The sequence below is a fragment of the Marmota monax genome, unplaced genomic scaffold (genome assembly GCF_021218885.2).
Source record: "Marmota monax isolate L192 unplaced genomic scaffold, Marmota_monax_Labrador192_F-V1.1 WCK01_AAM20220418_F8-fsc00253, whole genome shotgun sequence".
NCBI classification, from domain to species: Eukaryota; Metazoa; Chordata; class Mammalia; order Rodentia; family Sciuridae; genus Marmota; species Marmota monax.
In genome coordinates, this window is record NW_026695237.1 from 986,260 (window position 1) to 1,001,709 (window position 15,450).

General features: G+C 39.1%; 1 protein-coding gene across 9 annotated transcripts in view; it reads right to left on the reverse strand.

Annotated features, from left to right (window-relative positions):
* Depdc5 (DEP domain containing 5, GATOR1 subcomplex subunit) overlaps positions 1 to 14,644 on the reverse strand; it is a 161,690-nt gene extending 147,046 nt beyond the window's left edge. For 8 of the 9 annotated variants that reach the window (XR_009226269.1, XR_009226270.1, XR_009226268.1 and 5 more), the window contains exons 1-7: positions 14,504 to 14,644; positions 13,590 to 13,707; positions 9,674 to 9,761; positions 9,147 to 9,193; positions 7,297 to 7,382; positions 6,312 to 6,395; positions 2,851 to 2,900 (exon numbers count right to left, since the gene is read on the reverse strand). Coding sequence is in view for 6 of the 9 variants with exons in the window: in XM_046439464.2 (XP_046295420.1) it covers positions 2,851 to 2,900; positions 6,312 to 6,395; positions 7,297 to 7,382; positions 9,147 to 9,193; positions 9,674 to 9,761; positions 13,590 to 13,647 (413 nt within the window). In the remaining 3 variants the exon portion in view is untranslated. The other variant, XM_046439461.2, reaches the window with a different exon arrangement.
* Between the last annotated feature and the right edge of the window lie 806 nt (positions 14,645 to 15,450).

The following is a 15,450-nucleotide window of genomic DNA, read 5'->3' on the forward strand; positions in this document are numbered from 1 at the left end:
AGCAAGAGAATCCCAAATCTGAAGTTGGCCTCAGCAACTTAGTAAGACCCTGTTTCAGAATAATAAATAAGAAGGCTGGGCATGTAGCTTAATGGTACAGTGTCCCTGGGTTTAATCCCCAGTACCACGTACACACAAAAAGAGATACTCACCCTGTACAGTTTCAATGTTCCCATGTTCTGTGAGTTTCATTAGCAAGAAGCACTCTCCATATAAGCTACCAAACACCACATCAGTGGGGTCTCTAAACAAGCTCATTGTTAATAAATTAACTTACCAACTTCTCCAAGTATGTATATGCAAAGCAGTGTTAAAGAATTGGCTTAGATTCCTGCATTTTCACTCCCTGTTAGGGGTCAAGCCATAGCCCTTTCTGAGACCAGGTTTTTAAAAATCAGCAAATGTTAATTAGAATCTTGCCCCTTCCCTCTTCTAGAGCTCTCAGGAATATTAAATGGCCTACCATTAATGAGAAGAGCTAGTAAATAAACTACAAAATGTTATTATCATTCCTGTGGAAATAGTGATTTGGGGGGGGTTGTTTTTGATGGTACTGGGGGTTGAACCCAGGGGTGTCCTACTACTGAGCTACATTCCCTGCCCCCCCCCTTTTTCTCAATATTTTTTAGTTATACATGGACACAAGATCTTTATTTTGTTTGTTTATTTTTATATGGTACTGAGGATCAAACTCAGTGCCTTACACGTTCGAGGCAAGCACTCAACCGCTGAGCCACAACCCCAGCCCCTTCCCTGCCCCTTTTTAATTTTATTCTGAGACAGGGTCTCATGGAGTTGCCAAGGCTAGCCTCAAACTGTGATCCTCCTGCCTCTGCCTCCCAACTCACTAGGATTATAAGCATGCACCATAATGCCCAGAGGGAAATAGTTGTTTATTAATGCAGGTATACACACAGAAAATACAACGTGAATCCTTACTCCTTGGTCTTAATTAATTTGTCTTTACCTAGTTGAAGCTAAGAATAACCCTGAGGCAGTACTCTTTTCTTTTCTACCAGTTCAAGAAAGAGAGAAATGTTGCTGGCAAATGTAAGCACAAAATCCATATCCTGTAGGACACAACCTAAGTAACACAGATGACTTCCCACAAAGAGGCAGAATGGCACATTGCCAAGCCCTAGATCAGGGTGAAGAGACTTGGGGGGCATTAATTCCATAAGCTTGGCCTGGTCACTTCCCTCTCTTTTATCAATAACTGTTTGGGATCAATGGTCTCCACCATCCATTACAACCAAGTTTCATCATTCTGGGAACAAAAAGCTAAAATAACAAAGTGTGGTCACTGGACAGTCATTTACATTACATACCTTTGAAGAAGTTAAATGTTCAACAGTGGTATATTAATAATAAATTATCAAACCATACAACAAAATATCATGGAATCATTTCAATAATGTTTACAAGGAATTCTAATTTCATAAGAAATATTTATACACTTTTAAACAGACAAAAGAACACAAAATAGTATACATAGCTGGGAATGGTGGTACATGACTATTATTCCAGAAACTCCACAGACTTAGGCAAGAAGATCACAAATTCAAAAATCAAAAGGTCTGGGGATAAGTCAGTGACAGACCTCTAGCCTGGCAAGCATGAGGCCCTGGCTTTAATACTGCCCCCCCACCCCCTGCTGCCAAAGAGAAAAAAAGAAATGTAAGACATCTGAGAGGGTTGTTTTATTTTTGGACTTGGGGATTGAACCCAGGGCTTACTGCATGTTAGGTATGCCCCCAGTCACTCTGAGAGGGTTTCCAAACCAGGGCTCAGCAAGCTATACATAGCCTGTAGATCAAATAAAGCCCATATCCTGTTTGTTTTTGTTTTTGTTGTTGTTTGTTCGTTCTTTGTACTTGCAGATGGACAGTATGTCTTTATTTTGTTAACTTTTTTATGGGGTGCTAAGGATTGAACCCAGTGCCTCACATATGCCAGCCAAGCACTCTACCACAGAGCCACAACCCCAGCCCATAGTTCTTTAATTTAAAAGGAATTTCAGGGCTGCAGGTATAGCTCATGGCAAAACACTTGCCTAGCATGTATGAGGCTCTGGGTTCAATCTCCAGTACCACAAAAAAAAAAAAAAAAAGAGGAGGATTTCAAAAAGATTTTTTTCTATTTTCATTACAAACTGAAATACAGAAATAATTTTAACAAATATAGAGCACTGCAATATACTTACAAAGGCAACAAATCAGGAACTACTATTCTAGTCACTATTATATCCCTAAACCTGTTTTCTAATCTGTAAAATGAGGTTTGATTAAATATATTCATCTAAGGCTGGGCATGCTGGCACATGCCTGTAATCCCAGGGCCTTAGGAGGCTAAGGCAGGAGAATTGTATGTTCAAAGCAACTTAGTGAGACCCTAAGCAACTCAGTGACACCTGTCTCTAAACAAAATATTAAAAAGGGCTGGGATGTGGCTCAGGGGTTAAGCATTCCTGGGTTTAATCCCGGGTAAATAATAATAATAATAATAGATAGATCAAATCTTAGGTTTTTTCCAGCTCTAATATATATGTCTAAAACTCTTTGCTACAGAAAACCAGGGCTTCAGCAACTTCTACCACTAATCTTAAAACTACTATCATACCTTTTATGTAATAAAATACAAAAACTACTATCATACCCGTGTAATAAAATACAAAAGAGCTTAAAACACAGGTATGATAGTAGTTTTTGTATTTTATTACATAAAAGGTATGATAGTAGTATTTTATTACACGGGTATCCATGTGCCTCAAGTACCTTATGCAGCCCAGTTCTTGCACTAGATCCTACTTCTGTTTACTTACTGGTAGGTCAAAAGTGATTGAATACCTACCTGATGCCAGCAAATTCCACCTTCTGGGTGATATAGGCACATGTGCTGACCTAAAGGAAAAAAGAGAAAGAGATTCAACCTGTCAAGGCCATGCAAACAAGATCTCCTGGCTTTCTAATTTTTCCTAACAATTCAAAGTGTAATCAACATGGAAGTAATAGATTTACCCCACAGGACACCATGTTGGCACAAGTATAATAAATTCTTAAGAGTTTGGCAAGTATACACCAGCATTATTCTGCTAGGCTATTCAGTGTTAAATATGTTGGGGTTCTTTCTTTTTTTAAATACCCTTCAAAGTCTAATTATAGGATAAATTCAGATGTATATCAGACCATATATTTTGTAAAATACTCTTGATTTTTTTTAATTAGATTGCTAATGACAGGATTTGTTTGTTTAGTTTTATTTTTTTGTAGTGCTGGAGATTGAACCCAGGTCTTCAAGCATGCTAAGCAACCTCTACCACTGAGCTACATGGCCAATCCTTAAAATGTTTTATTGTTGTTGTTGCACTGGGGATTGAAACCAGGTGGGCTTAACCACATCCCCAGTCCTTTTTATTTTGTATTTTGAGAAGGGGATTATTTTGTGTAGGCTTGCTAAATTGCCGAGGTTGACCTCAAACTTGCAATTCTCTCACCTCAGCCTCCTGAGTAGCTGGGATTACAGGTGTGTCATCACATCCAGATAAAATACTCTTGATTAAAAAGTTTTATTTGTAGGGGCTGGGATTGTGGCTCAGTGGTAGAGCACTTGCCTAGCATGTGTGAGGAACTGGGTTCGATTCTCAGCACCATATAAAAATAAAGGTCCAACAACAACTAATAAAATATTTTTTAAAAAATTTTATTTGTAAATTATCCATTTTTGTTTATAGTATACCTGACTGATGTGATAAAATTCCATTGTCTTACCATAAAGTCTTGATGTTCAACACAAGGAAAGCAGATATTGTAAAGCATGTTCTGAATTTTAAAAGTGCAAAACAAAGCCACCAAGTTTAAATTAAAAAAGGAAAAAAGGTTAGGAAGTATAGACAATAATAAAAACAATATTAATAAGTGATCAGTTTGACATATATACTTCACACATTTACACAGATATCTACATGTAAATAATTTTGTTGTTGTTGTTTTGAGGTACAGAGGTTTGAGCCCACAGGTGCTATACCACTGAGGTATATATCTGGAATGTTTTTATTTTTAATTTCAAGACAGGCTCCAGCTAAGTTGACCAGGCTGGTAGTGAACTTGGTACTGCTGCCTCAGCCTCTCAAATTACTGAGATTAAGATTATAGGTATGCACGGCACCAAGCTATATATACATTTAAATATATACAGATGCTAGATGCCATGGCACATGTCTGTAATCCCAAGTATTAAGGAGGCTAAGGCAAGAAAATCTCAAGGTCAACCTCAACAACTTAGCCAGACCCCTGTCTCAAAAATAAAAAGGGCTGGAGATATAGCTCAGCGGTACCTCACCCCTGGGTTCAATCCCTAGTATCACAAATTTATTAATTAAATACAGCACAGTTTCTCTCTCTCTCTCTCTCTCTCTCTCTCTCTCTCTCTCTCTCTCCCCCCTCCCAAACACAGCACAGTTTCTCTCTCTCTCTCTCTCTCCCCCCCTCCCAAACACAGAACAGTTTCTTTCTCTCTCTCTCTCTCTCTCCTGGGTTCAATCCCTAGTATCACAAATTTATTAATTAATTAAAGCACAGTGTCTGTCTGTCTGTCTCTCTCTCCTGGGTTCAATCCCTAGTATCACAAATTAATTAATTAATTAAAGCACAGTCTCTCTCTCTCTCTCTCTCTCTCCCTCTCTCTCTCTAACAGTGTTGGGTATTGAACCCAGTGCTTCAAGCATGCTAGGCAATCCTCTTTATAACTAAGCCACACGCCCAGTCCTATTTCTCACTTTATCTTGCATTTTTAGGAAATGGAAACTTCCCTCACCAAATAAAAATATAAACAAAGACTTTTCTTCCAAAAAATACACATTACATGGAAGTTCTACTTATATTTGTCATTTCATAATACACAAAAACTCCATAAGAAGAGTGTTCAGTACCCAGTCACAATTTTGATGAATAGATCATTTTAAATGGAAAAAGGTCATCAAAAATTAGTCAGTAGTGTACACCTGTAATCCCAGCAGCTCAGGAGGCTGAGGCAGGAGGATCACAAGTTCAAAGCCAGCTTTAACAACTTAGCAAGGCTCGAAGCAACTCAGTGAGACCCTGTCTCTAAATAAAATATAAAAGGACTGGGGATGTGGCTCAGTGGTTAAGTGCCCATAGGTTCAATTCCCAGTACCAAATAAATAAATAGGGTGGGGGATGTGTAGCTCAGTGGTCCAGTGCTTGTCAAGCCTGTGTAAGGCCTTGGTTTCAATACCCAACACCTCTAAAATAAATAAATAAATAAATAAATAAATAAATAGAAGCCAGACACAGTGGCACATGCCTGTAATCCATGCCTGTAATAGGATAAATTCAGATGTATATCGGACCATATATTTTGCAAAATGCTCTTGATTTTTTTTAAAAATTAGATTGCTAATGACAGGATTTGTTTGTTTGTTTAGTTTTATTTTTTTGTAGTGCTGGATAAGGGCACCAAGGCAGAAGGATCACAAGTTCCAGGCTGGCGTCAGCAACTTAGCAAGGCTTTAAGCAACTTAGTAAGACCCTGTCTCATAATAAACAGGCTGGAGATACAGCTCACTGGTAAAGCACCCCTGGGTTCAATCCTCAGTACCAAAATAAATAAATAAATAGGGCCTGGAGTGGTGGTGCAGGCCTATAATCCCAACTACTAGGAAGGCAGAGGCAGGAAGATCGAGTTCAAGGCCAGCCTCAACAATTTATTGACATCCTGTCTCAAAATGGAAAAGAAAAAGGCCTAGGAATGTAGCTCAGTGGTAAAGTGCTCCTGGATTCAATCAAAAGAAAGAAGTAGGTCTAGGGGTGTAGCTTAGTGAGAACTTGCCTCACATGCATAAGGGTCCTGGGTTCAATTCCCAGCACCACAAAAATAAGTAAATAAGGAAAATGGGAGGAGGGTACAGCAAAAAGCAGTACAGGACTGGGGATGTAGCTCAGTTGGTACAGTGCTTGCCTCACATGCACAAGGCACTCCCTAGCACCACAGCACCACACAATCACACCAAAAAAAAAAAAAAAAAAGCAGCACAACCTGGAAGCCAGAAGACCTAGTTCTATAATTTCCCATTCAAGCCTAAAATGTAAAGTAAACATCTGTAACAATAAACAAAAACAAACTACAAAGAGAGTTGAAGAAGATATGACAAGATGTTTACAGTAATTGTCTGCAGATGCTAGAAGCAGAAATGATTCTATATTCTTCTCCCTAAAAGATCTTATAAATCTCTATGATAAAGAAGAATTATTTATATAATGGAATAAGAGGCTTTTTTTTAAATCACATCTTACCAAACTTTTCTTTAGTCGCCACATATCCCCTCGGCCAATGTATTGATCCTTAAAAGTTAATTCCACTAGGTCAAGGGTCACATCCTAAAAGGAATAATCAAACATACCTTTCTGCATTACTTTGCCACACTTTATAATAATAAGATAATGCTCACTCATCATGAGAAAAACACTTTTGCAAGAAAGAAAACTACTGAAAGGTCATCCTAAATAGCAGAATCCCAACAAACAGAATTTTATACACCAAAGGTTGTTAAGTACAGACGATAAGTCTCCAACAGATCCTATAGCACTTACCACATTTAGTGAAGAGTAACAAAGTACTAATTTTGTGTTTTAGTCTGTTTGCTATTTTAGTTTGCTTGTGGTTTGTGTTTTTGAGACAGGGTCTCACTATGTTGCCCAGACTGGTCTTGAACTCACAGGCTCAAGTGATCCTCCCACCTTAGCCACCTGAGTAACCAGAACTATAGGTGCACACCATCATGCCCTGTGTTTAATCTTGAATTCTACCATACAAATATAACATTGAACTTTATTTTCCTATATGTCAATAATACCTTTCGACAATGTTTTTTACCTATTATAGCATTTCAAGAAAAAAATTAGAAATAAAGAAATTTTAGTAATTTAACAGAGAATTACACATACATCTTCACACATAGAATGTTACTAGAACAAACTTTGAAAAGCACAGGGGGAATTTAAATGAAATCTAGATACCACCTATAATCTTTATTTCTTTTTTGGGGGGAGGGGAGTGCTGGGGATCAAACCCAGGGCCTCACGCATGCCAGGCAAGCGTTCTACCACTGAGCCACATCCCCAACCCACCACCTATAATCTAAATGACCTATATATATAATCACATATTTAATTATCTAACACTATACTTAAGTAACTCATTATTTCTTTAATGATTTAGACTTGGAGAAAGGGTACAAATCATTCTAAAAAGATATTCAAGTCCAGAACACAGACATACTTTAGGGTCTACAACATTCACGTATACATCTTGATAAGGTCTTAGCCGGAACACTTGAGTCACAGTCTGGTCCACACTGATAGTTTCTGAAACAGAAAAAAAATCTGAATCAGAGAACACATTTTGAAAAAACAGGTAAACATATTCTAACCTATAAATATGGAGATACTAAAAAAGCAACACAACTGATAACCCGCCTTGGGCAAGACATGTTCTCTGCCTTCGAGGAACTTAAAAAGAAACAACATTGGGCTGGAGGTATAACTTACTGGTAGAACATGTACTTAGCATACTGAACCCCTAAATTTAATCCCCAGCACACAAAAATAGCAATACAGCAAAATAAGAACGTTCAAAGACCTATTAGAAATCCATTTAAAAAAAAAAAAAAGTTTTTCTTATTCAGAATGAAGATAATAATGTAGTTCAGGAAGTTTTCAATGAGCCCTAAAGCTTGATAAATAAGAAATATAACAGGTGGCAGAAGATGGGGTAAGGGTATGAAGGAAAGTCTTAAGAAGACACACCAGGGGCTGGGGATGTGGCTCAAGTGGTAGCGCGCTCGCCTAGCATGCGTGAGGCACTGGGTTCGATTCTCAGCATAAACATAAACATAAAATAAAGATATTATGTCCACCTAAAAAAAAACTAAAAAATAAATATTAAAAAAAAAAAGAACAAGACACACCAGGGTTTTTGTTTTTTTTTTTTTTTTTCAGTGCTAGGGATCAAACTGTGGACCTTGCTTATAGTAGGTAAGTATTCCACCACTAACCTACATCCCTAGGCCAGAATTTTTTCTTATGAAATTTAAATATCAAATAGTTGAATATGAAAAGCTGATATCAAAGCCCTTTAGGAGAAATCACAAGGGTGTTTTGGTTTGTTTCTTTGAAGTACTATTTAAAGAATTATTTCCTATAAAGTAATATATGGGTTCCTTGGACAGCATGGCATAGCCATTAGAGGAAAAGGGAAAGAATTTGGATCCAGAGTGAGTAAGTAGTTGGGCATAGTGGTGCACATCTATAATCCCCATTATCTGGGAGGCTGAAGCAGGAGAATCACAAGTTTGAGACCTGTGTGGGCAACTTAGGAAGACCCCGGATCAAAATATATTTTTAAAAAGGGCTGGGAATGTAGCTCAGAAACAGTATCCTCCAATTCAAGCCCCCCCCCCGCCCCTCTCCCCACCCCCCCACCCCCTCCCCCCAACACACACACACATTCCCTGTACAGAGTTTGGACAAGTATTAGAACAATCATCAATATGTTTCTTCCATGCCCCTACCTCACCCAGAGTTGCACTTAAATATTTTGTGGGGAGAAAAAAAATAATAATAATAATTATATATATATATATACACACACACACACACACACACACACACACAAATATATATAAATAATATTTAGGAAACTATGCTTTAACAACATCTTTTTTTTTTTTTTTTTGGTGGGAGGAATTAAATATAAAACTTCCCATAGTCAGATTAACTTTTCTCCTGACTCTAAATATAGTTTCTTCAGTGCCCTCACGTTGCTGACAGATGAGATTCATTGGCAGTTTTGATAGGTGACAATTATTTAAAGAGGGAATAGAATTTGATAAGAAGAAAAGTACTCGCCCTCATACTCTGAGATTAGAAGTCTATTAGTTTCTAAAATAGTAAATATAAAATTCTCAAAGAAGAGAGCTCAAGGGGCTGGAGTTTTGGCTCAGTGATAGAGCACTTGCCTAGCATGTGTGAGGCACTGGGTTCAATCCTCAGCACCACATAAAAACAAATAAAATAAAGGTCCATTAACAACTAGTATTTTTAAAAAAAGAAGAGAGCTGTAATGTTTACCTTTTTGTAAATCCTCCTTAAGTGACTTGACTTGCAAAAGCAAAGGGCTAATAAAGTAAAAAACAAAGATGTGAGAGACCATAAGCAGTAATTCCCCAGCTTTCTTCAACCCCCACAAAAGATAAACAAATCACTCTTGGACATACTATAATTTGTAGCACTATGAGAATTCCATTAGAAACAAAGAAACTGTACTTGCAGGAAAAGAAATGGAAAAGTGCAACATAATCTTTCAGAGACATCATCCCAGCTTTAAAAACAGAAAGAGTGGACCACTTTAAAAAAAAACCAGGAGCTGCAGTTGTGGCTCAGTGGTAGAGCACTTGCTTAACATGTGTGAGGCACTGGGTTTAATTCTCAGCACTGTATATAAATAAATGAATAAAATAAAGGTCCATCAACATCTAAAAAAAAAAATTAAAAACACTAATGGTTGACCCAATCTCAAAGGACATTAGCATTTTAAAGTCAAACATCAATTGGAAGCAGCAGGCTGCCTGGTTTGCTTATCCTAGCAAGATGCTCACCTGTATTCATCGTTGGGGTGAGCAATCTCCACAATGTCTCCAAGCTTGATGTGAGGAAACACTTTGGGGTTCACAACTAGCTCATCATCTGAAAGACAATTCAATCTTAAATAGAAAACAGAAGCTGGGTCTGTAACTCTAAGGTGAAGCATGTGCTTAGCAGTCATGAAGCCCTGAATTAAATCCCAGAAACCCATCCCAAAAAGTAAAAATAACAAGTACAAAATGCACTCATAAATTTCTTTTTTTTTTTTTTTTTGCACCATTGGGAACTGAACCCAGGACCTTGCACATGCAAGACAAGTGCTCTACCACTATGCTATTTTTCTAGCCCTTTTTTATTATGAGAGAGGGTCTCACTAAGTTGCCATGTAGCCTTGAACTGATGATCCTTCTGCCTTTTTTTTTTTTTTTTTTTACAGAGAGAGTGAGAGAGGAGAGAGAGAGAGAGAGAATTTTTAGTTTTCGGCGGACACAACATCTTTGTATGTGGTGCTGAGGATCGAACCTGGGCCGCACGCATGCCAGGCGAGCATGCCACCGCTTGAGCCACATCCCCAGCCCCCCTAAGCTTCCTGAGTAGCTGGAATGACAGGAGTCTGACACCATATGCTATGGGTCTTTTGTTTTTGTGGGACTGTGTATTAAACTATTAAACTCAGGGCCTCATTCATACTAGGCAAGTGCTCTACCATAGAGCTATACCTCCAGACACTAAGATTATCTTTTTTTTTCCTACCAGGGGTTAAATTCAGGGGAACTTAATCACTGAGCCATGTCCCCAGCCCTTTTTATTTTCTACTTTGAGGCAGGATCTCATTAAGTTGCTGGGAGCCCAAGTTGCTGAGACTGGCTGTGAACTTGTCATCCTCCTGCCTCAGCCCCCTGAGCCACTGGGATTTCAGTCAGACACCACCATGCCTAGCTATTTAAAATAATTTTTATTAGTTCATTTTAGTTATACATAATATTATGATTCATTTGACAATTTACAAGCACAGAATATAATTTGCTCCAATTTATCCCCAGTACTTCCCCCTTTCCCTTCCCTCCTCCTTCCCCATTTCCTTTCCTCTACTCTAGTGATATTTCATCTATTTATTTATAGTTTTTTAAAATTATTACTTTATGGATATAAAGGTGAATTCACTGTGGTATAATCATATGTATAAGTAGGAAAGTTTGGTCAGACTCATCCCTTTGCCACTCCCTCCTTCCGCCTCCCTCCCCCTCACTCCACTTCCTCTACTCCACTAATTTATTTTCATAAAATCACAGCCCCACCCCATCTTTTTTTGTCCTTATTTTAATCTAGCTTCAACACATCCGAGAAAACATTTGACCCCTGACAGAATTTCTGAGTCTCGCTTATTTCATTTAACATGATATTCTCCAGTTCCATCCATTTACCAGCAAATGCCTAATTTCATTATTCCTTATAGCTGAGTAAAACTCCACTGTGTATATGTACCACATTTTCTTTATCCATTCCTCTGTTGATGGGCATACAGGTTGGTTCCATAGCTTGGCTATTGTAAATTGTGCTGCTTATAAGCACTGATGTGGCTGCATACCTATAGTATGCTGATTTTAGATGTTTTGGATATGTATCAAGGAGTGGGACAGCAGGGTTATATTATGGTTCCATTTCCAGTTTTTTGAGGAATCTCCATACTGTTTTCCAGAGTGGTTGTACTAATTTGCAGTCCCACCAATGGTTTTATTTTAGGAAGAAGATAATCACCTTTATTTAAGCTAATATTTTTAAAAAGTACATTTCACATTTCAAATATAACCCTACTCAATAAAATTCAGCCTTGCTGGGGATGTAGCTCAGTGGCACTGCAACATTTGCCCAGCACTTGAAAGCCCTGGGTTCCAGTTCCAGTAAGGTGGCAGATGGAAGAGATTCAGTCTAATGAAGTGAATGAAGCATTGGGTTAATCCCAAATTTATTTGATAAAACATTTCCATTGACAGTTTTTTGCCAAATCTCTGTGATGCCTCCTCCTAATTTCCATAGTCTGAATTAAGTTCCATGAGCACATATTTTGTTTTGTTTAGTTTCCTTTTTTCTATGTTTCTCATTAAACTTAAAGAGACCTTGTCATACTCATAATCTTTATGTTTGGCATAACTATAAGCCTAATAAATATATATTGGTTGTATATTTATAATTTTCAGTATGTTACCTAGCCACATGTCTTATGAACATAAAAAAGTAGATTTATATACATTGTATATGTTATTCACACTATATCCTTGTGTTATTCCCCATGCCAAAATTATTTCTGTTGTCTATTTAGTATCTATCTACTCCACAAATATTTAGGCAACACCAACAGCACACAAAGTATAGTATTGACAATGGTCTGTACATTTTAGCAGAAATTGTGTTTTAAATATAGCCATGCCTGTGTCTGGTCCATTACATCATTTAAGCAAAGACTCAAAACATCAGATATAAAAACTACTATTTTCCCTTTTTGGCAGTCCCTACCCTCTAACGGCTTATACATATTTAATATAGGAATAAATGCATACTAAAATATAGATTAGAGGTTGGGGTTGTGGCTCAGTGATAGAGTGCTTGCTTCACATGTATGAGGCACTGGGTTAGATTCTCAGCACAGCATATACATAAATGAATAAAATAAATGTCCATCAACATTTTAAAGAAATATATATAGAGAGAGAATTTTTTTTTTTAATTTCTTTTCTAAATTTTTTTCTTCTATACCTCCAAGTGTGGAGGTATAGTTCAGTGGTAGAGCACTTGCTACATGTGTGAGGCCCTGGTTTTGATCTCCGCCATATATATATAACTTAAAATACATCCAAGTACTGTGGGCTCATTTATACATTCTCAGCTACTCAGAAAGGCTGAGGCAAGAGGATTGCAAATTCAAGGCTAATCTCAGCAACTTAGTGAGACCTCTCAAAATAAAAAATAAAAAAGAGCTGAGGATGAGGCTATAGTTCAGTGGTAGAGCACACCTAACATGTGGAAGCACCTGGATTCAATCCTCAGTACAGAAAAAAAGGGGAGGGGGGCTAAAAAACAGACTTAATATGTCATTAATTGCAAATTCTGAAGTAAATAAGGTTGTTAAGATGTAAGGGAAAATAATTCCTTTACAAAAGAAGAATATCATACTACCAAGTGCCCTACTTTTCTGCAGATTTATGAAGTCAAGGCTCTAAGAAAAACTATTGTAAAGAAAGCCCTTGAAGGCTGGGACTGTAGCTCAATAGTAGAGACTAGCCTAGCATGTGTGAGGCACTGGGTTGGATCTTCAGCACCATATAAAAATAAATAAGAAAAAAAAGTATTGTGTTCATCTATACTTAAAAAAAAAAAAAAAGGAAGAAAGAAAGCCCTTGAACTTGAAGATAAGGAAAACTAGAGGCTTACCTGAGATGAATATGGAAAGTCAGAGGCAGAGCTATTATGCAGATTATGCTTTAGTGCAAGCTAACATGCTGCATCCTGTCCCTTTTTATGGCAAGGAGACAGGCAAACTTTCATGCTTTGACCATACCTGTTCTATACACATCTATGCAAAGTCTCACTGATTCTAAACACTAAAATACCATTTTAGTTTCTCTTATCTGCCAAACAAGTGTAGGCTGGAATTTTAAATATACAGTAAATTTGTAATAAGCAACACAATTCAACAAATGAATGAAAATAAACTGGCAATATTCACAATGTTCATTAAAAGCCTGAATGAAAATACTTTTAGAAAGGGCCTGTGGTTTATAAGTCCTATCATACTTCTTATTCCTGCTTTACTCAGGAAAGTTGCCTGTCTAGCCTCAACTGTCACATGAGTTGATGCGTAATTTTCCAGTCACTGGACACATCAGAATTTCAGCCAACTTCCACAACCCCCAAAGATCAATCAATACTGACCACTGCCTCCAAAGCCCTTCTTGTGGATGACCAGTTTGTAGACCTTTGTTGTTCTCATCTTGTCCTTTGGTTTCCTTCAGCTGTTCCAATCTTGGAGCAGAGAAGTCATCTTGCTTCCCTGCCATTGAAACACAAACAAGAAGGCTGGAATGTCAGACTTTCCTTGCACTCCTCTTCTGATTTTGGTATTACTCAGTTGAGAGGAAGCGCCAAACACAGGATGAAATCACTCCGCCAATCACAAAGAGAGGGAAAACAATCCAGAATCTAAGAACTAAGGGTAATTGGGGGCCGGGTCTGGTCAAACCTCTAAAAAGATATTCTATCTATCGCATCCCTAAAGAGGACACTTGCAGTAAATGGGACATTCATTACCTGGTCTCCATCTATACCAATAATACCCGAATAATACAGAAATCTTAAAAGAGGTTAACCTACTCCATTTGTAGACAAAACACAAGGGACTTGCCCAAGGTCACTCAGACACTTTGGAGCACTCCCGCAATTTGCGTTCACCCAACAAAGTCCTGGGCAAGGCAAGTATGAATAAGAGGAAAGCAGGGGGTTCCATCAGTACGAACTCTCAGCGGACCCTTCCGCTGAGGCCGCTGAGACTCAAAGAGGGAGCAAGACTTGTCCAAGGTGACAAAGCAGGTTGGGGACAGAGTCGGGACTCGAACCGGGGCCAAGGCCCCCTCCCTCGGAGGCCCCCCACGCCCCAGCTCAGAGTGGGCAGCTCCTCTCACCTGCAGCTCCGGAACCCCTTCCCACCTCAGGCCGGAGCCCCGAGGGCAGGACCCTCAGTAAGTACCCGCGCCTCCTCAGAACACCCCACGTAACCCCGTACAGCCCGCAGGCTTCCCACCCCCGAGTTCTAGGAACCGGCAGGCCCTACACAGCCACGGAGAGCTCACCTGAGAACCCGCGCCGCTCCCGTAGCTCCGCCCAGGGGCACCGCCCCCTTCCCGCCCCCGCGTCCCGGGCCGCTCTCGCCAGGCCTCCTCCTCGTCTCGGTGACCGCGCCACTTCCTCATCCGGGGCTCGCGCCAAGGGTGGGGTGTCGCCTGCAGCCTCTGCCTCTGACCACTTCTCAGCGTTTCTCAGCCACTAGCCAAACCCTTTGCTTGCCTTGAGAAGGAAATGCGGAAATAGATTAGTACCCAGGAGCCTAGTTTTACACTTAGTGATCAGCAGCAGGGGAAACAGGGCGAGTGTCCCCAAGCTAAACTTCCTTGCATATAAACGAGGCTAATTACTCTCTCCTGCCCACCCCCCAGGGCTTCTGAGAGGTGTGAAAGGAAATTTCTGGGAGAAACTTTGGAAAATACAAAGGGCCGAGTGTATAAGACAGTGTAAAGGTTCCTATTAGCAAGTATCCATTTGGGGGATGTTTACAAACACCCCAAGACTTTCTGTGCTCTTCTGGCTATTAATAACAAAATAGTGGCTGCCCATAACTTAATATCCTCATGTAGTTGTATGCCTAGTAGGTGGTAGATACTATTGTACTTCACAGACAGAGACTGAGGCTAAAAGACACAAACTCCTCGGAAGGATAGATCCAGACCCCACAGAGTCCAGCATGACACATAAACACCCATAGCTCTGTCCAAATTCCCATCTGATTTGGACATTGGTCTTCCCTCAAGATGATAGAAGATAGAAGTGGAAGGTGGGAACAAGAGGTTAAGGGAATAATTCTATAAAATACCCCCTCTATGGTGTCCCCACATTCTTATTTCTAAGAAGCAATTTATGTTCAGCCCTGCCTGTATTAAGTGGATGGGATATGTCACATTCCTCAGCAAACTACCTGTTATCCGCAGGAGAACTGCAGGCCCCAAATAATGTTGATAAGAGG